Source organism: Eublepharis macularius, chromosome 3 (assembly GCF_028583425.1).
Source record: "Eublepharis macularius isolate TG4126 chromosome 3, MPM_Emac_v1.0, whole genome shotgun sequence".
NCBI lineage: Eukaryota > Metazoa > Chordata > Lepidosauria > Squamata > Eublepharidae > Eublepharis > Eublepharis macularius.
This window is the reverse complement of record NC_072792.1, coordinates 188,947,173-188,967,731: the sequence shown is the minus strand read 5'-3', so window position 1 is coordinate 188,967,731 and position 20,559 is coordinate 188,947,173. Positions and strand designations below refer to the sequence as shown.

Below are 20,559 nucleotides of genomic sequence, written 5' to 3'. Positions count from 1 at the left end.
AGGAGGACCGGCGGATCCCGCGGTGGGTGCGCGCGGGGAGGGGGGAGCGGAGGGGAGGGGAGGGGAGGGGCGGGCGCTGCTGTCGAGGGTTCCGCGGGCCGGGCTCCGTCGGACCTTCCCGGGCGCACCGCCCGGGTCTGCTTCTCCCCGAGGATGAGCCCAAGCGGCCCTGCCCTGCCCTGCCCGCGAGGGGAGCCGCAGCCGCCGGCTGGGCTCTGGCCCCTTCCCCGGGGCGGCTTCTGGGCCGAAGCCAGCCCCGCTCCCGCCCCCCGAGCAAGGAAGGCGGCTGCGGCAGGGGGAGCGAGCCGTGGGGCGGCAGCCAAGGAGCCGGAGGAGCCGCAGCCAAGGCGCAGGAGACAAAGGCGGAGGAGACGGAGACAGGCGGGTGCGGAGACAAAGCGGGGCTGTGGCCGCCGCTCCCCGCGCCTCGCCCGCCCGCCTGTGCCCTGTGCGGGCGCGCCTGTGGCAGCGCGGGGCTCCCGGGGGTGGGTGGGGGAGGCACTCCGCTGGGTTGCCTCCTCTAGCGGGGGAAGCCCTCGCCGGCTGCGCCCCACCCCCAGCGGCCTTTTCTCCCCCGGGGGTCTCCCTGGTGTGGAGAGTAGTTGCAGCCCCAGGAGAAGTCGCGGCTCCTCCCTCAGGCTGGCGACCGTGTTCTGTACAGGCAGAGCGGCAGTGACATGCCCCCCCCACCCGCCCAGAGTCTCTCGCGGAGTGCCACGGGAAAGCCAGGTGAGGGGGTGGCATGCCCCAGAGCCAGTGCTGCCACCCCCGTGGAGGCCCTCAAGCCTTCAGGTTGTGCCCGGGAACCCCCAGGGCCCTGGCCTGGGGGTCCCAGTCTGGGCGAAAGAACTTATTTATTCTTTTGCTTCTTCCCAGTGGGGACCAAGGGGAGCTTCCCTCGCCCCCTGCTTCCTTTTATGCTCACAACACGTGCCCCCCCCCACCCGGTGAGGTAGGTTAGGCTGAGAGCCTGTGACGGGCCCAAGGCCACCCAGCCAGCTGCCCCGAGACACAACTGCCCCACCGCATTGGCTCTCAAGGTGAAGTTGAAGAGAGCCATGTGGCGCTCCCGTCAGGCGGGCAAGGAACCCCCCAGCCCCCCTCTGGGGTTGCTAAGGCCTTCCTGCTCTAACTGGCAAGACCCTAACCCATCCCAGCAATCCTGGCGCTCTGGGCTGCCAGCCTGGGGCGTGGAGGAAGTGAAGGGGGGCGGGGGCCTGTGCCCAGTGGGGGAGGGGGGCATGCCTCCTCCCCACCTCCACTGGACACAGGCCCCCGCCCTCCTCCACTTCCTCCACGCCCCAGATTCCCCCCCCCCGCCCCCCAGGTTGTTCCCTTCCATCAGTTGCAGGTAGCAGCTAAAGGGGGCGAGGAGGGTCCGCTGGCCTGGCTTGCTTCTCCCCCTCCCTCTCCCGCTCCCCTCCTGACCTGCCTTCCGTCTGCTTTCCTTGCAGGGCTAAGGCGCCTGTTTGGCAGGGGAGAGGCCCCGGTCCTGCACCTGCGTCCCTCGGAGGGGCTTTGCAGAACAGCCAGACATGGTCCAGCTTGTCTTGCTGCTCTTGCTGCTGGGGGACCTGGCACTGGGGCAGGGCTCAGCCGCCGTGGGCACCCTCGACCTGCAGATAGACGAAGAGCAGCCTGCGGGAACGATCATCGGGGACATCAGCGCGGGCCTGCCCCCCGGCACCGCCACCTACATGTACTTCATTTCTGCCCAAGAGGGTAGCGGTGTGACTACTGACCTAGAGATCAATGAGAACACTGGGATTATCAAGACGGCGCGAATCCTGGACCACGAGAGCCGTGACCACTACAGTTTCATCGCTGTCACCCCAGAAGGGGCCACGGTAGAGGTCCGCGTGCAGGTCAGTGACATCAATGACCACCCTCCCACCTTTCCCAAGCGGCGTGGGTCCCTCCAGATCCCGGAGCACACGCCTCTGGGCAGCCGCTTCCCCCTTGAACCCGCCTTCGATGCAGACAGCGGCCTGCTCAGTACCCAGGGGTATGCCCTCAAGGGTGGAAATCTGGGCCAGGCTTTCCGGCTGGAGACACGTCGTGGGCCCAACGGAGTCCTGCACCCGGAGCTGGTGGTGGCCAGCGTCCTAGACCGGGAGGCCCGCTCTGCCTATGCTCTGCTTCTAGAAGCCTACGATGGCGGATCCCCTCCTCGGAGCTCCCAGATGACCCTGAATGTGTCTCTCCAGGACATCAATGACAACGCCCCCTCTTTCAATCAGAGTCGCTATCACACACTAATCCCGGAGAATCTCCAGCCGGGCAGCAGCATCATGCAGGTCTTCGCCTTGGACGTGGACGAGGGGGAGAATGGCGCCGTGGTGTATGAGATCAACCGTCGCCAGAGCGACCCTGAGCAGTACTTCATTATTGACGCTGCAACGGGGGTCATCAAGCTCAACAAGGGTCTGGATTATGAGTTGCGGAAGGTGCACGAACTGGTGGTGCAGGCCCGGGACAAGGCACTGCACCCAGAGGTCTCCACGGCCTTCGTCACCATCCAGGTACGAGACTACAATGACAACCAGCCCACCATGACCATCATCTTCCTCAGCGAGGATGGTTCCCCTCGCATCTCGGAGGGGGCCCAGCCCGGGCAGTTCGTGGCACGCATCTCTGTGTCAGACCCCGACTACGGGGAGTACGCCAATGTCAACGTCTCCCTGGAGGGGGGGGAGGGCAAATTTGCCCTCACCACCAAAGACAACATCATTTATTTGATCTGCGTGGACCAGCTGCTGGACCGGGAGGAACGGGACTCCTACGAGTTGCGAGTAACCGCTACCGATGCAGGGACGCCTCCACTGCGCGCAGAGTCAGCGTTTGTGCTCCAGGTGATGGATGTCAATGACAACCCCCCTCTCTTTGACGCTCAGGAGTACGAGCAGAATGTCCCAGAGGTGGTTTATCCGGGCAGTTTTGTGCTGCAGGTGACAGCACGGGACAAAGATCAGGGGCCCAATGGGGAGGTCCGCTACAGCATCCTACACACTCCCCACACCCATTCCCATTGGTTTGCCATTGATCCCGCAACAGGCATTGTCACGACCACCTCCCCCCTGGACTATGAGATCAACCCCCAGCCCCAGCTGACCGTGCTGGCCACAGACCAGGGCAAGCCCACGCTGTCCTCCACTGCAGTGGTCCGTGTGGTCCTGCAAGACGTCAATGACAACGAGCCCATCTTTGAGAGCACCTTCTACAACGTCTCCCTGAAGGAGAACGTGCCTCTGGGGACCTGCTTCCTCCAGGTGAGTGAGGGGCTGGGGGGAGGGGGCTGGGGGCTGGGGGAAGGAAACTGTTGGAATCACCGTCATTGGGAAGCCACTGCAACGGCCTGCCTCAGAAGCCGCAGGGAGGGGGCATGAAGTGGGGGTTGTGGCGGGAGAGTCTGTGGAGGGGTCTGCCTCTGCATTCTCCTGTCTTTGGGGGAAGTGTGCTGTCTAACTGGAGAGATCTGTGGAGAATCTCTACTCCTCTGGGCAAGGGGGGGCATGCTTTAGTTGGGGGGAGGGTTGGGTAACTTTCTTTGCCGCTGGCTCCTGGTGCCTGAGGGGCTGCTCGCCCTCGTTGCCTCCCTTCGCAGCATGATGGCCGGGGCCTGCAGGAAGCAGCTGCAGCCCCGTCCGCTTGCTCAGCTGTGAATGCACAGGGGCTGCGAGGAGCTTGGAGCGGAGGAGGGAGGGGCGTGTGGCTGGAGTGGGAGGACCAAGGGTCCGCAGTGGGGCAGGGGGAGTGCGCCCTGCCCCTGCTCTGCCTCACAGAACGGAGCTCGCTTGGTGCCTTGCCTCGTCTCTTTTAGCAGAGGCTCACGGGATATCCTTGCAAGGCCTGCTGGTGTGGCTGATCCTGCAACCTCCCGCTGGCCCCGAGGGAGGTGAGGGCCTCTCTTGCTCTCTGGAGAAAGGGCAGGATGGGGCCTTTGGAGGGTGTGTCGGAGGTGGGGGTGGTGTACGGCTGGTGGTGCTTTGAATGGAGAAAGAAAAAGGGAACGGCAGCCCTATATAATGACCAGCTGGTATCGCTGTTGCCTCCGACGATGCCCGCTGCTTTCATCCGGGTCAGATGTGGTGAGAACAGTCGCCCATTTCTGTTGAAAAAGGCACCCCGGAGTGAAGAGAGAGAGCTTCCCCCATGCAGTGGACTCACCAGGGCAGGTCTGGCTTTAGAGTCCAGCCCGGAAAGGGGCGTTGGTGCGCCCTGGGCCTTGGTGGTGGCCCCAGCCAAGGCAACAGTAGGGAGCACATGCGCGGGAGCTGGCTGGGGGCATGTCCAGCACTGATCTTGTGACTTGCAGTTGGGGGGGGGGGGGTGCTTGGTCCAAACCAAGATTTCCAGAAAGATTTCTGGAAGAATAAGCGGTTAACTTGTGGAACTGGAAAGGAAAGACTGCAGGAGGTTTGTGTGGCTCCCTTGTGCCCTTCCAGTTGGGCTTGACCTCCCCAAAGTGTCTGGTGTGTTTTCCTCGACTTTTTCAAAACATTTCGCGTGCATTCTTTGCTTCTTTTTATAGGTTATAAAAGCTCGCTGTTTTACCCTGGCCAGTGGCCACCTCTAGAAAACCTTTTGCTGTTGGCTGCTGCTGGTGTGGTGTGTTTGCTCCTGTCATCTGTGAGATAGAAGAAAACCCCCAGGTGCCCCCCCCCAGGTTCTGCAATGGCTGCAGCTGCTCTTTCAAGGAGGGTGGAGTGGCTGCCTCCACCGTCATGGCTGCCTCTTCTTTTTTAAAAAAGGGGAGGGCACAGTTGACCACAGGAAAGGGGGCTCATGCACTCTTTAGACATTCATTTTAAAATGCGCTTTCGTTATTATTGTTCCTTATTTATATTATATTATACAACACCACTGGAGTGTGCTGCTTTACACATCCAGAGGAGTTAGCCGTGTTAGTCTGTAGTAGCAAAACAGAAAAGAGTCCAGTAGCACCTTTAAGACTAACCAACTTTACTGTAGCATAAGCTTTCAAGAGCCACAGTTCGTCAGACGAAGAGAACTGTGATTCTTGAAAGCTTATGCTACAGTAAAGTTGGTTAGTCTTAAAGGTGCTACTGGACTCTTTTCTATTTTGCTGCTTTACAGAGCTTGAGGCAATGGAGATCAGCAGCCTGTATGGAAGAAAAATGCATTTTTGTGTTGTATTTATTTAGCCATTTCTATCCTGCTTTCCCTCCAGTGGGAGATTCAAAGCAGCTTGCCGCAGGCCAGTCCCTTCTTCCATTTTGCTCCTGGCCAGAGCCTGTGAGGTTGGTTGGGCTGAGAGAGAGAGAGGCCGAAAGTCACTCAGTGAACGTAGACCTCTGAAAGGTCCCAGAACGAAGGTTCGTGCATGTATGTGGGGTGGGGTGGGGTGGGGGGTGGGTGGCGGGGGTATTATCAGAGGGGCCGGAGCTGCCTCCCTCACACACTGACCTTCCTCCCCAGCCACACTCCTCCTTCCTTCCCCTTTTGAACAAACGCTGTGGCTGGAGGCACACAGTTTGTTGGGGCAAAGTGCCACTGTGGTTTGGATGCGAGCAGCTGAAGGAGTTTTCTGTCCGGTGCAGAAGTTCTCTTAGGGAAGGTTGCCTGGATTTGGAAAGGCCCTCGAACTCAGCAAGCTTTTGTCTTTGTCTTGTTTCCCACCCCCATTTTCTCAGCTTCCCCGTAATTCTCTCCCACCCACCCGAAATGTGCCTCTTCACGTCCAGTCTCAACACTTAACTCCTCTGGCTCCATTCCCTCCTGGCTTTTTGCCTCTCCTCTCAGTTCCCACCTTCCGTCCCTCTCAGACAGGGCTCAGTCTGTAGCAAGAGTCACAAAAGCTGGGCCCGAGAGCCTGTTTTCAGCAGCATCAAGTGGGAAGTGTGGGCTGGACAAATGAGCTGTCATTAAGTAGTGCCTCTGGATATGTGCAGAGTGCCTTGCCTCCCTGTGATTCTGAATCGACTCTCGAGCATGGCATTTGCTGGGCACGTGGCACGATTGCCCAGCAGGCAAAGACCTCTCTTGAAATTAAGCGCTGCCCATCAGCCCTTGTGAGCTCTCCTGCCTCCCCTCTCCTTTGGCCCTGCCCTGCGCACTTCTTCATGCCCACGCCATCGTCCCTGCCTGTGTTCCTCTGGCCCCTGTTCCTGCCCCTCACCACCTGCTTCCAGATGGCAGTTTCTCCATTGCCGGACCCACGAAGCTGCCCTGCTCAGCGAATGGCCCTCTGCAGTGGCTGTTTCTTTTGAGCTTCCTGCCCCTTTGATGGTGGGGCGGTGCCCTCAGCCTTTCCCCCTCAGCTTCTGAGAAATGTTTTTCTTAATTATCCTCTCATTGACCTTTGAATAAAAATCTTGATAAAGAAAACAGGTTCACTCGTGCCAGGGTGTTCTGCTGGAACTCATCAGAGTGGGAGGGTCTTACTGGGGGCTTCCAAGAGCTCCCTACTAAAATCAGGGTAGTTTTTGCCTAAATCCAGCTGAAGGGAAATCCTGGCATAAGAGCCATGTGGAGTAGTGGTTGGAGTGTCAGACTAGGATCTGGGAGACCTGGGTTCGAATCCCCACTCTGCCACGGGAGGTTGCTGGGTGGCCTTGGGCCAGTCACGCCCACTTAGCCTAACCTACCTCGCAGGGTTGTGGTGAGCATAAAATGGAGGAGGGAAGAACGTTGTAAACCACTTTGGGTCCCCCCTGGGAAGAAAAGTTGGGCATAAATGCCTCCATATTGAGGCATATGATTATCTGTGTAGGTATTTATAGCCCACCGTTTACCCCAGTGGGGACACAGACCAAGTTATAACTTTGTTCTTGTATCTTCCTTTTTATCTTCACAACAACAGCCTTGTGAGGTAAGTATTGCAGAGTTGCCTAGCGGGTACAGCAACGCATGTGCTTGCTTGGGGAGGAACAAATATCCACATGGAGCCCATTTTGTTTTTTGCAAAGAAAGAGTCCTTTAGCTAAGGAATTCCGCTTAGGATAGGAAAGGATCAGAAGTAGCATTCCGTTCTAACTATCTAGGCTCGGATGGCGAGAGATGCAGGAAGCACGTCCTGCCCTCGCGGCTGCAAGATGCGGACGAAAGAAGTGAGGAGAGGAAGGTGAAGACGGAAGGAGGGAAGTCCCGGAGAGTGGCAGTCTGCACTTCCAAGGGGTAGTGCCAGGCCAGGGAGCGGGAGCATGGAAAGGTTCTGGCTCTGCCCCATCCCTGACGCTGTGTGGCCGTCCTCTGCAACCTGAGAGTAGGGGGCAGCTCTCCCTCCCTCTCACTGTCTGTGGCAGGGCTCAGCTCTCATAGGCCCACTCGTAGGGCTTCAAAGTGTGTGCTTGGGAGAGGCCTGGTGAGAGCGCTCGCCCTCATTTCTTCTGAAGAGCAGTACTTCTCTCTTAGGCAGCTTTCTTACCGGGTGATTCTTCATCTCAGTATGCTTGGGATGCCTGTTTATGTCTTGTTGTGAGAACTGAATGAAGCTTTGGTTGTCTTCCTAGATCTGTATGACTTGTGAAACATCTATTCCTAGATCTGATAGAAGTCAAAGTAGCCGTTCGATTTCCTGACGTCCTAGTACAACTGAGATGTATTCAACTAAAGTGTTGGATAATGCTGCTATGTCTTGCTTTTGCTTGACCAGCGTACCTTGGCTTCTGTGCTTTTCAAGTCTCCTCTTCCACAGTCTCTTCCATCTTCTCCTCTGTGCACTTGCAGGCCTGAATAGTGTGTAACATCGCCTAGCTGATGTCTTTTGATGAGTTTATGCAGATGTCGCTCTATTTCCTTGCTGTCATCTGCATTCTCACATGCGAAGATCAAACCATCACTGTAAGTCAGAATGTAAGTCCACTTGCCACAAAGATGGTTGCGCCTCATGGGACAGAGACGAAAACAGCCAAATGGCTAGAACGTTTTTTCTTCTTCTGGGAGAGGCAGGAAGATATGGAGGGGGAGGGGACAGACTCTTCCATGTGGAGATTATAAACTCTCTGGATACGGAGAAAAGAGCTCTCTTGCTCTTCCGTCTTGAATTTCTCCTTCATTCAAGGCATGAAGGACTAAATTTGTACCTAGGGACTCCGTCTTGTGCACATGTCCAGAGGCAATGGGGAGAACTCCCAGCCATGAGAACTAAGGTAACGCTGACCTTTAAACTACTGCAGCTTCAAGTAAAACTAGTCTGTCTTATTTAAACATCATTTAGGACAAGTACGGAGTGTAGGGAAAAGAGGCTGCTTGGTTTCAGCTTTTCTTTGTACCCTTGCTCAGCCGGAATCCTTGAACAGACCACGTGTATTCTTTTTATTCATTTATTAAATGTGCATTTTGAATGCTTCCTGCCTGATCTCTGTAAATATACCAGGGGCAATGGGTAAGGTCACCCTCCCTGGAGTGTGCAGTTGCAATAGATTGTCCCTGCACTAGTTTGGAGAAGTGAAATGGGAGATGCGGCAATTGGGCGGAGCCTTGAAATGGCCGTGCAGACTCTGTCGAGTGGGAGATCCTCTCAGAGCAGCTGGTGGGAGCAGGGGGTAGCCAGTCGATCTCAAATGATGCCTGGGAGTAAGGGAAAGAGGCAGCATCACCGAGTGGAGGCATGGGATGGCCGGAAGGTTTTCCTAACATCCGGAGACCCGAAGGGACAGGGGCAGATGAGTCCGTTCCTTCACAGAGGCGTCACCCAAGGAGGAAGGGCAAAGATGTGTAAATGAGCCACGTATACTTCACCGAGCTGCTGTTGCTGCTTGGGCCTGAGAGCCAGTTTGGTGCAGTGGTTAAGAGGGCGGGACTCTAATCTGGAGAGCCGGGTTTGATTCCTCACTCCTCCGCTTGAAGCCAGCTGGGTGATCTTGGGTCAGCCACAGCTCTTTCAAAGCTCTCTCAGCCCCACCCACCTCACAGGGTGATTATTGTTGTGGGGATAATAATGACATACTTTGTAAACTGCTCTGAGTGGGTGTTTAAGTCATCCTGAAAGGTGGTATATAAATCGTTGTTGTTGTTGCTGTTTTCCATTCAAAACCAATCCTTCGTGGCCCCCACTCCTGAATGGGCCCTCTCCCCTTTATTCAGCACTGGGGCTTCCCGGCAAGTTAGAAGCACGACTCCAGGGGGGTCAGGGCAGATCTGCGTCGGGGCTTTTTCAGAATCCCTCTCAGCTTCATCGCAGAGCACCATCATTTTAGAGTGGTGCCTTGGAAAGATGACTTGATGGGTCAAGTGGGCTCGAGCTTTCATGGGCTCGAGCCCACTTGTTTCTTTGTGGAATGCTGATGCCACGTCTCCAGAGGATTGTTCAAGGTAGCCCACAAAGTAAAACAATACCACAGTCACAAAATAGCATCCATAAAATTATCAATATTAAAATAAAACAGTTCTATAAAACTAGAGGCAAGCCATTAAAAACAGCTTTAAGAGACAATCTTCTCTTAGGGAAGAGAAATGTTTTGGCTTAGTGCCTGAAGGAGAAGTGCCGGGTGAGGGGCCACTACTGAAAAAGCCCGTTCTCTGGTTGCTCCCCCCCCCTCCTCTCAAAAGGTGGGGGTACGGAGAGCAGGGCTTGGGAAGCAGATCCTAACTCGTGGGTGGGACAGTGTGGGAGGAAGCGATCCTTCGGGTTCCCCTGCCCCAAGCCACTTGGGGCCTTTACAGTAAGAGCCAGCACTTTGAATGGCGCTTGGGAACAGGTGGGCAGCTGGTGTAGATCTTTCGGCACAGGGTCGGCACAGCCCCAGCCCCAAACAATAGCCTGCCCATGGCATTTTGGACCCACTGAAATTTGCAGGCAGTTTGCAAAGACAGCCCTGCATAGAGAGGGTTACAGTAATCTAACCTGCATGTCATCGGGGCATGGTCACTGGAGCCAGATCATGTGGCCATTACTACATGCTGTGGCAATTAATCCCACAATTAGGGGAGTCCCAAGCAGGTTTACTTGGAAGTAAGTCCCATCTTATTCAATGGGACTTACTCCCAGGCAGGGCTGGATCGAGGGGGGGCAGGTGGGGTAGTCTTCCCCCAGCGCCGCCAAGGAGGGGGCGCTGGGTGCAGCTGCCAGCCCCCGGGAGCGCGCGGGCAGCCTCCCAGTCCCCCACGCTGCCATTCGCCTGCCCCGCAGGACAAGGGGTGGCCGGCTTGCTGCACGCCCCATCCTGCGGGGCAGGCAAAAGGCAGCGTAGGATGCTGGGAGGCCACCTACGCCATTCGCCTGCCCTACAGGACAAGGGGCAGCCGGCTTGCCACATGCCCCCTGTCCTGTGGGGCAGGTGAATGGCAGCGTGAGGGGCTGGGAAGCTGCCCGCGCCATTCGCCTGCCCCACAGGACGGGGCGCGCTGCAAGCCAGCCGCCCCCTGTCCTGCAGGGCAGGCGAATGGCGCGGACGGCTTTCCAGTCCCCCGTGCTGCTGCCACCAACTCCGTGATGCTCCGGGGCACCTGGCTGGACACGCGAGCAGCACGCTCCGCCTGCATGATGACGACATGGAAGTCATCAATAATTTTGTTGTTACTCATCAATAATTTTGTTGCCCTTTTCGGCACCCTTTCCAACACGGACATTGTTTTGGGAATAGGGTGATCAGGAACTGTACACAGTCTTGTATGTGCAACCGTACTGTAGACTTGCTTATTTATAGTCTGCCTTTCTTGCTCCGACTCAAGGCGGGTTACAAAATTTAAAACAATGCACCAGGAACAGTGTAAGACATATAATGATCAGTCTAACAAGACTGAATTACACAATTAGAAAACAATAACGTAAAACCAGTATAAGATATGGCATAGATAAGAAATGCAAATACTGGATTACAGAAATGAGAAAACGATGCAGCAAAAACAAGATAGCGCCATAAACGACGGCCTTCGTCCCTTTGTAAAATCCTCCTCCTAAACGATTCCGTTTAATTGCAGGCCTGTTCTTGTCATAAAAATGCCCATCTGAACCTTTCTTGTTTTGTGCGTTCTGAGGAACTGCAGAAGTGGGGGAGCCTTCCTGACCTCCTCAGACAACCAGTCCCCCCCCCCTCAGTGGTGGGGGCCACCACTGAGAACACACAAGAATGAGCAGCTGCTGTTCTTACCGCTTGGCAGGGTGGCACCTTCAGGAGACTCTGCTCAAACGAGTGGGGTTGCCGTAGAATCATAGGGGCTGGAGGGGACCTCCAGGGTCGTCTAGTCCAACCCCCTGCACAATGCAGGAAGTTCACAAATATCTCCCTTACCCACCTCTGACCCCTGCTCCGTGCCCAGAAGATGGCAAAACACCTCCAGGATCCCTAGCCAAACTGCCTGTGGAAAATTGCTACCTGACCCCAAAGAGGCGATCGGCCTCACCCTGGGCGTGTAAGAAGGGGCCGTGAGAACTAAGCACTGATGCAACCCTTCCTGCCCTCCCTCTCGTGATCTGCCCAGCAGGTTCCCAGAATCAGCACTGCTGTCAGGTGGCCCTCCGGCCTCTGCTTAAGAACCTCCAAAGAAGGAGAGCCCACCACCTCCCGAGGAAGCCTGTTCCACTGAGGGACCGGTCTACCTGTCAGGAAGTTCTTCCTAACGTTTAGCCGAAAGCTCTTTTGATTTTTTTTCCAATTCCTTGAGGGGGCATCTTGGGAGAGGCGGTCATTTGGATACAGGGGTGCTATGCACAGGCCTTATGCCGCTAGATGGTTTGTCTTCACTGCCTTGTGCAACCATCCTTTGCCCGAGGTTGGTCTCGTTCACCACTGCCACGCACTGAGCTGACTCTTTCACTGAGCTATGCACCTCGGCCCCAGGTTAGTCATCACCAATTGGGTCATTATTAGTGAATATTTAAATTTAGGGTAGTTCACTCCGTTGTACATCGCGTTATGCTTCTGCTAAGCCCAATTTGCCCTGCTGTTGTCCCTCACCCAATTTGGAGAAGACCTTTTGGAGCGCTTCACAGTCTGTGTTGGTTCTCATCACCGTGAGTAAAATAAGGAACTGGAATTTCCTGCCTGGTGTAGGCCTGCCTCTGCAGCTAGCTGTGGCTGCATAACCAAGAATACCTTTTAAAGTCAGATTTCCTGGAAGCCATTTCTGCCTTGCAAGAAGTCCTCAGCCCCTGTGCTGGCTTCATACTCAGCACGAAGGTTTTGCTTTCTGCACAGTCTGCCCCAGGGGAGCCAGTCCTGACGTCTGTGGCTGCCCACCTCCGTCCGCCACTCTTTTCCATCCCTCGCATCTGCTTGTGCTGACCGTTTTCCTGTTCTCCTCATACTCGGTTTTTGTCTCGCTGCTTCCTTTTAATGGAAGAACCCTCACGCCTTCTGCCCCCTCCCCAAACACTCAAGCCACTCCCAGTGCCCTTGTCGGTGTCCTAGGGTCTCTTTCCACCCTCATGTTATCCATCTTCTGTAGACTGCAAACTTCTGAGCAGGGAGAGCTCGTGCAGTGTAGTTGGGAGACTGTTGGGAGACTGAGTAGGCTAGTCTGGGCTCAGATCCCCCCTCTCTGCCATGAAGCTCCTGGGGAGGCTGTGGGGCAGTCCCTGTCAGCCTCCCTTGTAAAGAAATGTAAGAGGAGCCCTGTTGGGTCAGGCCAGTGGCCAGTCTGTTTCTGCATTCGGCTTCACACAGCGGCCAACCAGCTGCCCTGCAAGGCCGAAGCAAACAGCGCATAGAGGGCAAGACCTTGTCCTGTTGTTCCTTCCAGGGAAGAGATGTAAAATTTCCAGAAGTATTGAAGCCACAGAAAATCCTGCCCCTTTCCGCCCAGAAAACTGAAATTTGTGGGGAAATTAAAATATATGAAATGCATACTTTCCTCTCAAGCCTAAACTTACAACGCAATTTTGCAAGCTCAAGCCCTCACTATCCCAGCAAGACGGAAACATGGTAAGGGCTCCAAGAAACCGATGTGGATGCGCAGAGAGCTCCAGAATAAGCTAAGGGAGAAAAAGGAAATGTTCAGGAAATGGAGAGAAGGACAGACCTCTGAAGAGGAGTATATGAGGGTTACTAGGTACTGCAGTTCAGCCATCAGAGAGGCCAAAGCTCAGTTCGAGCTGGGTCTGGCCAGGAGGGCTCGCTACAATAAGAAAAACTTCTACAGATATGTGAGAAGCAAACACAAGGTAAAAGAGGCAACTGGACCGCTGTTGGGAGTAGATGGAGAAACTCTGATGCAGGACAGAGAAAAAGCAGACAGGCTTAATGACTTTTTTGCCTCTGTTTTCTCCCTGAAGAACTCAGGCACATCTAGAGATAGTAGAAAATGTGGCAGGACACCTGAGTGGCTAATTGACATTGACAGAGAGGTTGTGGAGAGGCACCTGGCTGCACTGGATGAATACAAATCCCCTGGGCCGGATGGGGTGCATCCAAGAGTGCTGAAAGAACTTTCCAGAGAACTTGCAGAACCCCTGTCCATCATCTTCAAGGCCTCCTGGAGGACTGGGGATGTGCCACAAGATTGGAGAAGAGTGAATGTTATCCCAATCTGTAAGAAAGGGAGGAAGGATGACCCGGGAAACTACAGGCCGGTCAGTCTGACTTCTGTTGCTGGAAACATATTAGAACAGATTTTAAAGGGATCAATCTGTAAGCATATGAAGGACCGCTCAGTGATCCGGGGAAGTCAGCATGGTTTTGTTCCAAACAGATCTTGCCAGACCAACCTGGTTTCCTTCTTTGATCGAGTGACCAGCTTACTGGATTGGGAGAACTCTGTTGACGTGATTTATCTGGATTTCAGTAAAGCCTTTGATAAGGTCCCCCATGACATTCTGATGGGCAAACTGGAAGACTGTGGACTGGACTATAGGACAGTTCGGTGGATAGGGAACTGGTTGGAGGACCACACTCAAAGAGTGGTGGTCAATGGCGTTTCATCAGATTGGAGGGAGGTGTCCAGTGGGGTGCCGCAGGGCTCGGTTTTGGGCCCGGTACTTTTCAATATTTTTATCAATGATCTGGATGAAGGAGTGGAAGGGCTGCTCATTAAATTTGCTGATGATACCAAATTGGGAGGGGTAGCAAACGCCCAAGAAGATAGAATTAAAATTCAACAAGACCTGAATACTCTGGAGAAGTGGGCAGCTGTGAATAGGATGCAATTCAACAAAGACAAGTGCACAGTATTACATCTGGGCCACAAAAATGGGAAGCACAAATATTGGATGGGGGATACACTTCTGGGCAGTAGTATATGTGAAAGGGATCTTGGGGTAAGAATGGACTGTAAACTGAATATGAGCAGTCAGTGTGATGCGGTGGCAAAAAAGGCTAATTCAATCTTGGGTTGTATCAAAGGGGCCATAGCGTCGAAATCGCAGGAGGTCATAGCCCCTCTCTATACTGCCTTGGTCAGGCCACACCTGGAGTATTGTGTGCAGTTCTGGAGGCCTCACTTCAAAAAGGATGTGGCCAAAATCGAGAGGGTGCAGAGGAGAGCGACGAGGATGATCAGGGGTCTGGAGACTGAGCCCTACGAGGAAAGGCTGAGGGCCTTGGGAATGTTTAGTTTGGAGAAGAGGAGGTTGAGGGGGGACATGATTGCTCTCTTTAAATATTTGAAAGGCTGTCATTTGGAGGGGGGCAAGGAGCTGTTCCAGTTGGCAGCAGAGGGTAGGACCCAAAGCAATGGACTTAAATTACATGCACAAAGGTACCAGCTGGATATTAGGAAAAACTTTTTCCCGGTCAGAGTAGTTCAAAAGTGGAATCAGCTGCCTAGGGAGGTGGCGAGCTCCCCCTCACTGGCAGTTTTCAAGAAGAGGCTGGACGAATACTTGTCAGAGATGCTTTAGGCTGATCCTGCACTTGGCAGGGGGTTGGACTAGATGGTCTGTATGGCCCCTTTCAACTCTATGATTCTATGATGCCCGCTCTGCCAGCGGCGGCCATGCACCCAGGTTCCTGTGGCATAACTCATCTGTTCCCTCAGTACTATTACAGGAAGGCTACACCAGGGGCGAGCCCAGGAAGGCCACAGCCAGGAGCACACGCCCTGCTATTCCCCCAGCAACCCCTTCAGCATCCCCAGTGGCCATGCTGGTGAGCAGGTGGCAAGCCAGAGGCACAGCCAATGTGCGGGTTACGATCTCCACTGCCCACCAACACCTCTGCCCCCCCCCCGCCAGAGAGCAGGAAGCTAGGGACCACATGCCCCCATGGCATGGTCACAGCACTTGCATGGAGGCGCGTGGGTGGGGGAAAGCTATCCATAGGAAGGAGCCCTGGTTTTGGGGTGGCAGGCCCCACAGTGGTCCAAGCAGGCATGGCTCTGCTGGGGGCACCTAGCTATCCCATGTGGCCTGGGTAGCTGGACCCTTGTCGTGCCACCTATCCAGACCTCTGCTTTCATTGGAGAAGAGAAGAACCCCATGATGGCCCCTGGGGGATGGGGGGCGGTCATCCTGGCAGCCCTGCCCCTGGACACGACAGCCGTCTGCCAAGCGTCTCAGGCCCCAGCAGCACAGGTGGAGGTTCCCATCCCACCCCCCGTCTTCACACCAGCATGCAAAAGGGGCCTGGGCAGGAGGAAAGTGGCACGTGGCAGTCCCCACGGCATCAATGGACCCCCACTCCATTTGGTGGCTGAGCCGTCCCAAGGGGCAGAGGCGCCTGGTGGATCCCTGGGGCTTCTGCTTCCCCGGTGCCCTCGGCCAGGGACCATCCCCAGAGATCCAGAGAAGTGCTGTGGGCTGGCCCAGGGAGGAGTCGGGGTAGCGGGAGCTGCTGACAGCTGCAGGCGGACAGGCGGGAAGGGAATCATTGTTTGACACAGACTTTATTGAACTGCCGAAAGTGCAGAAGATGTCTGGCCATGTGCTGCCAACTCCCCTAAGCTGGAATGGGAGCTATACCTGTTTGTGCAGCAGTCGGGACTAAGCGCCACTCCTCATGCTGCCTTCTCAGGAGCAGGGTTGAGTCACAGGCTTCCTGGGGAGTGGCTCCATGAGCCAGGCTCTGATGGCATCTGAGAAGAATCACTGGGGGGGGGCTGGAACAGCCATGCTCCATGGCCTCCCTGATGGATTGTGACCTGCCTGAAAGAGGCACATATGCGATGAGGGGCTGGGCCTCGCACAAGCCACAGCCAGGTCTGCCACGTTCTGGGAGGGTGTCCGTGGCCAGGGGCAGCAGTAGTAGCCCCATCGTCATAGGTGCTGCCAGCAACCAGATGAGGGATGCTCCTTCAACAGGAAGTGGCTGGTCGTCTGCATCTAGCTGTTCTGCTCCCATGGCTGCTTGGAGCTCTGATCCTGTGAGGGAGACTGTCAAGGGGCCACATGCCTGTCATCGCAAGGGAGCTTCCCTTGCCCGGCACCGACCCGATCTGGGCTGTTTGGGCCCCAAAAATGGCCGAAAATGGCCATTTGGGTCCTGTTTTGGCCACGATCTGGCCGAAATGGCCAGGACCGGGTTGGTGCTGGGCAGGGGAGGCTTCCCCCACCCAGCACCAACCCAGTCCTGGCTGTTTCAGCCCAGATCTGGGCCATTTCGGCCCTTATCCTGGCCAAAACAAGCCCAAAATGGCCGAAAATGGCCCGGTTTTGGCCAGGATCGGGGACGAAACGGCCGGGATCGGGTCAGTGCTGGGTGGGGGAAGGTTCCCCCGCCCAGCAGTGATCCAGTTCCAGGTGTTTTGGCCGATATTTGGGCCATTTTGGCCCCAATCAAGGCCTAAACGGCCCTAAAGTCAGGTGGGTGGGGCCACCTGACTTGGGGGAACTGCCGGAATGCCGTTCCAGTGCGTTCCCCCTCGAAATGAGCCCTGGTGGTGGTAGTTAGAACTTGTGGTCGTGCCTTTTCACCCACATGAGAGTGTGAGGTGTGCCCTGAATTTCTCTAAGTTCCCTCTGTGTGCTCTTGCCCTGCCACTGTGAGCACTCTCTACTGCCTCATGCACTAAATCCTCACAGCAGGGGGCTCTCGAGCAGAGCCTCTGGCCACCTTCCCACCTACTTGGGATTGTGGGCGCCTTGCCAGAGGTTATGGAGGATGCCTGGAGAGCTGATTGGGTGCAGGGAAGGGGGCTTGGCCCCTGCAGAGACCTGAGTGGATTGTCCCTGCAGGAGTCAGCATCCCCAGAAGGTCGGACCTGAACCAACTTTTTGAAATTGAATTAAAATAGCTTTCGGGTTAACATTAGGAAGAACTTCCTGGCAGCGAGAGTGGTTCCCTCAGTGGAACAGGCTTCCTCGGGAGGTGGTGGGCTCTCCTTCTTTGGAGATTTCTAAGCAGAGGCTAGATGGCCACCTGACAGCAATACTGATTCTATGAACCTGGGCAGATCATGAGGGGGAGGGCAGGAAGGGTTGCATCAGTGCTTAGTTCTCCTGGCTCCTTCTTAGATGCCCAGGGTAAGGCCGATTGCCACCTTGGGGTCAGGTAGCAATTTTCCCCAGGCCAGTTTGGCTAGGGATCCTGATGGAGTTTTGCCATCTTCTGGGCATGGAGTGGGGGGGTCACTGGGGCAGTCGGGGGGGGGGGGAGTTGTGAATTCCCTGCATTGTGCAGAGGGTTGAACTAGATGACCCTAGAGGTCCCTTCCAACCCTATGATTCTATGATTCCTCTGCTCTGCTGGGCCACGTGGGCAGAGCCAGGCATGGGGGGTGGGGGTGGGCAGAGGGATTGACTTTCTCCATGCAATTATGGGCACCTGTGGCATATACCGTCGTTTTTCATGGTGTAACGTTCTGCCACTGCTGGGGGCGTTCCAGCTGATACAGCTTAGGAGCTTTACTAATTCACGCTCCGCCTGCCAGTGGGGACCCAGGCCGCTGTGCCGTCATGAGAGGGGAGGGTTGCGGTGGCCTTAGTCTGAGACATGCTGGCATGGTTCCTAGTCCGCTTCCATGGCATTGCCCAGGACTGTGTTGATAGGGCTATTGCCTCATGCTGTAGATTGTGAACTATATAACTCTTCATAGTACCCATTTTGAACGAGTACATTTCACTAATTCCAAAACGGAAAAAATAAAGAGTTTTATTCAATGCTCCCCCAAATTTCCCAGTTTTTCCTTTGGAAAAATGGAACCGAGTTTTAGACTTTTTCATGCTATACGTTGGGAGAGGGTAAAAAACCCTTGTTTTAAAAAACATTTTACTCATATTGAAAGAGAAATTATTTCATGTTTTTTTTTCAAGTTTCCCCTAGATTTATCAATTTTGCACTAGACAAATTGAAAAAATCCTCAGATGTTTTCATATCATACATTTTGAATGAGAAAAAACCCCCGTCCCTCATTCCGAAAGAGAAAATATTGCCCAGGAGTTGCTTTTCAGAGCTTCTCTGATTGATCCAGCGGGGGATTAGAAAAAAGTCCTCAGGGAATTTTTCCAGTTATTTTTTCCAGGCGTTCACATCTCTGGTCTTTGCACTGGTAATCGGCGGTTTGCTGTGTCTGCATGCGGAGGTTCCCTTTAGTTACCATGGTTAGTAGCTACTGATCAGTCTCTCCACCATTACTCTTACTGATCTCTTTTAAAGCTGTAAGTCTGGCAGCAAGTCCCACAATTTATTTACTCATCGTGTAAAGAAATATTTCCTTTGGTCTGTCCTGAATCTACTGCTGATCTCTGGATGCCTCCAAGTTCTTGTATTTTGGGAAAGGGAGAAAAAAATTGCCTCCCCCCCCCCACCCCTGTGCATAACTTTATAAACCTCTATCATGTGCCCCAGGAGTCATCTTTTTTCTAGACTAAAAAGTCCAAAATCTTCAGCCTTTCCTGATAACCTTAATCTTCTTGGTTGCCCTCACCAGTACTTTTTCTGCAATATCTTTTTTGGGATACGGTGACCAGAATGGCCCACAGTATTCCAAATGAGGCCACACGTAGTTTAAACCCAATTTCAATATTGGCTGCTTTATTTTCAGTCTCCTAATAATCTCCAGCCTCGAGCTTGCCCTTTTCACTCCTGTTGCACGCTGAGTTGACGTTTTCATCAAGTTTTCTGTTGCAACCACAAGATCTCTTTCAATCTCAGTCTCGCCCTGTTCAGACCCATTACAGATATTTAAAGGTAGGCTTTTTAATTCCAGTGTGTATCACCTTACACTTACACATATTAAAATTCATGTTCCCAGACACCCAATTTAGAGAGATTTTCTTGTAGTTCTTCACAATCTGACTTGGTTTTCACTTGGCCGCTCCACTGCTCATCCCCAATTCCGAATAATTTATGAACGGATTAAACAGCACAGGCCCTCCTCAGTAGTGGTCCTTGTAAGACCTCACTGCTCACTTCCCTCCATTGCAGGAACTGCCCACTTATTCCACTTCTGCTTCCTGTAGTTGAATCCATAAGAGGGACCCTCCACTTACGCCAGGACCGCTGAACTTGCCCAGGAGTCTTTGGTGAAGTATCTTGACAAAAGCCTTTGGAAATCCCAACTATACGGTGTCTACTGGATGGGTCTTACCCACAGGCTTGTTAACATGCTCAAAGAACTCCAGAAGATCGTTGAGGCAGGAAAAGTGGTGGGCAGAAACAAGGGGGGGACCAGCAGTCCTACAATGGTCTGGAACTATAGCAAAGCGGTGATGGAATCTGTGTTGACTTCCTATTGCGTGTGTGTGTGGGGGTGGGGGAGTGTGTGCACGCACTCTGTGCATGCAGCCTTTATGGTTTTCTTTCTCTCTGCAGGGAAAGGGGATGGCTCAGGGATGGACCACATACTTTTAAGCAGAAAGCCCGCCCCCCCCCCGGGGGTCCTGCCCCGGCACCTCCAGTCTGAGCATGCTGGGTGGCAGGAGCTGAGCAAGATCGTTCTTTGCCTGAGGCCCTGGAGAGGCTCGCTTGGGCTGGGTGGAAGAGGCAGCCTTGGGCGGTCCACTGTTCTTCTACCCGGAAGGATCGTCTAGGCTCCTGGGCCGCTGCCGCCTCGTTTAGACAGAGGCGGGATCTTCTGCAGGCCCCCGCTGGACATCCCTGGCATGCTGTGCAAGGCCCCCGCCTCTCCCCGTAGGCCACCCCTCCCGATCCCAGCCCTCCTTCCTGGTACTTCAGTCCCAAGATAATCCCCCACATTTATATCTCTGGGATGCCGTCCAGCACACCGAGTCCCTGCTTGCCCAGGGGCAGTTTTGCCCAGGGACAGTTTTGCTGTTTAAAATGACGCTGGCGACACAGGAGAGGAGATGCTGGGAGTCGCGAGACTTCAGTTCACGTTCACCGTGGCCAAGCCTTTATTTATTGGTTTTATTTATGTTCTTTACAGTCCGTCTTTCTCAGTGAGACTCAAGGTGGATTACATTGTGTAAGTCAATATGATCTACAGCTGGGGCATTCCGTAAACAGTGCAAAAAGGTACTAGATAGCAGATGGCAGTTGGATAGCAGTTTGACCCTTTACCAAAGAACCTTTCTGAACCGTTTTGTAGCAGTACAGCCCTCTTATCTGCGTGAGAAAGGCCCCCCAAATACTTCAGTTTTGCATAGTTTGTGGAGGGCCAGGGGAGTGGGAGCTTTCCTGACCTCAAGGGGCAGGCCCGTTCGTTCCATAAGGTGGGGGCCCCCACAGAGTAGGCCGGTGTCCAGACAGTTGTTGATTTTGCTCCCTTGCCGGGCAGCACCTGAAGAAGGCCCCCCAGTTCAGATGAGCGATGCTGCCCTGG

The 20,559-nt window shown here is 54.4% G+C and overlaps 1 protein-coding gene across 1 annotated transcript in view; it reads left to right on the top strand.

Annotated features, from left to right (window-relative positions):
* The first annotated feature begins 1,527 nt into the window (after window positions 1-1,527).
* DCHS1 (dachsous cadherin-related 1) overlaps window positions 1,528-20,559 on the top strand; it is a 54,047-nt gene continuing 35,015 nt past the window's right edge. Inside the window, exon 1 of the mRNA XM_054974211.1 lies at window positions 1,528-3,269. Coding sequence (XP_054830186.1) covers window positions 1,536-3,269 — 1,734 coding nt within the window. The 5' untranslated portion in view covers window positions 1,528-1,535. The remainder of the gene's footprint in view (window positions 3,270-20,559) is intronic.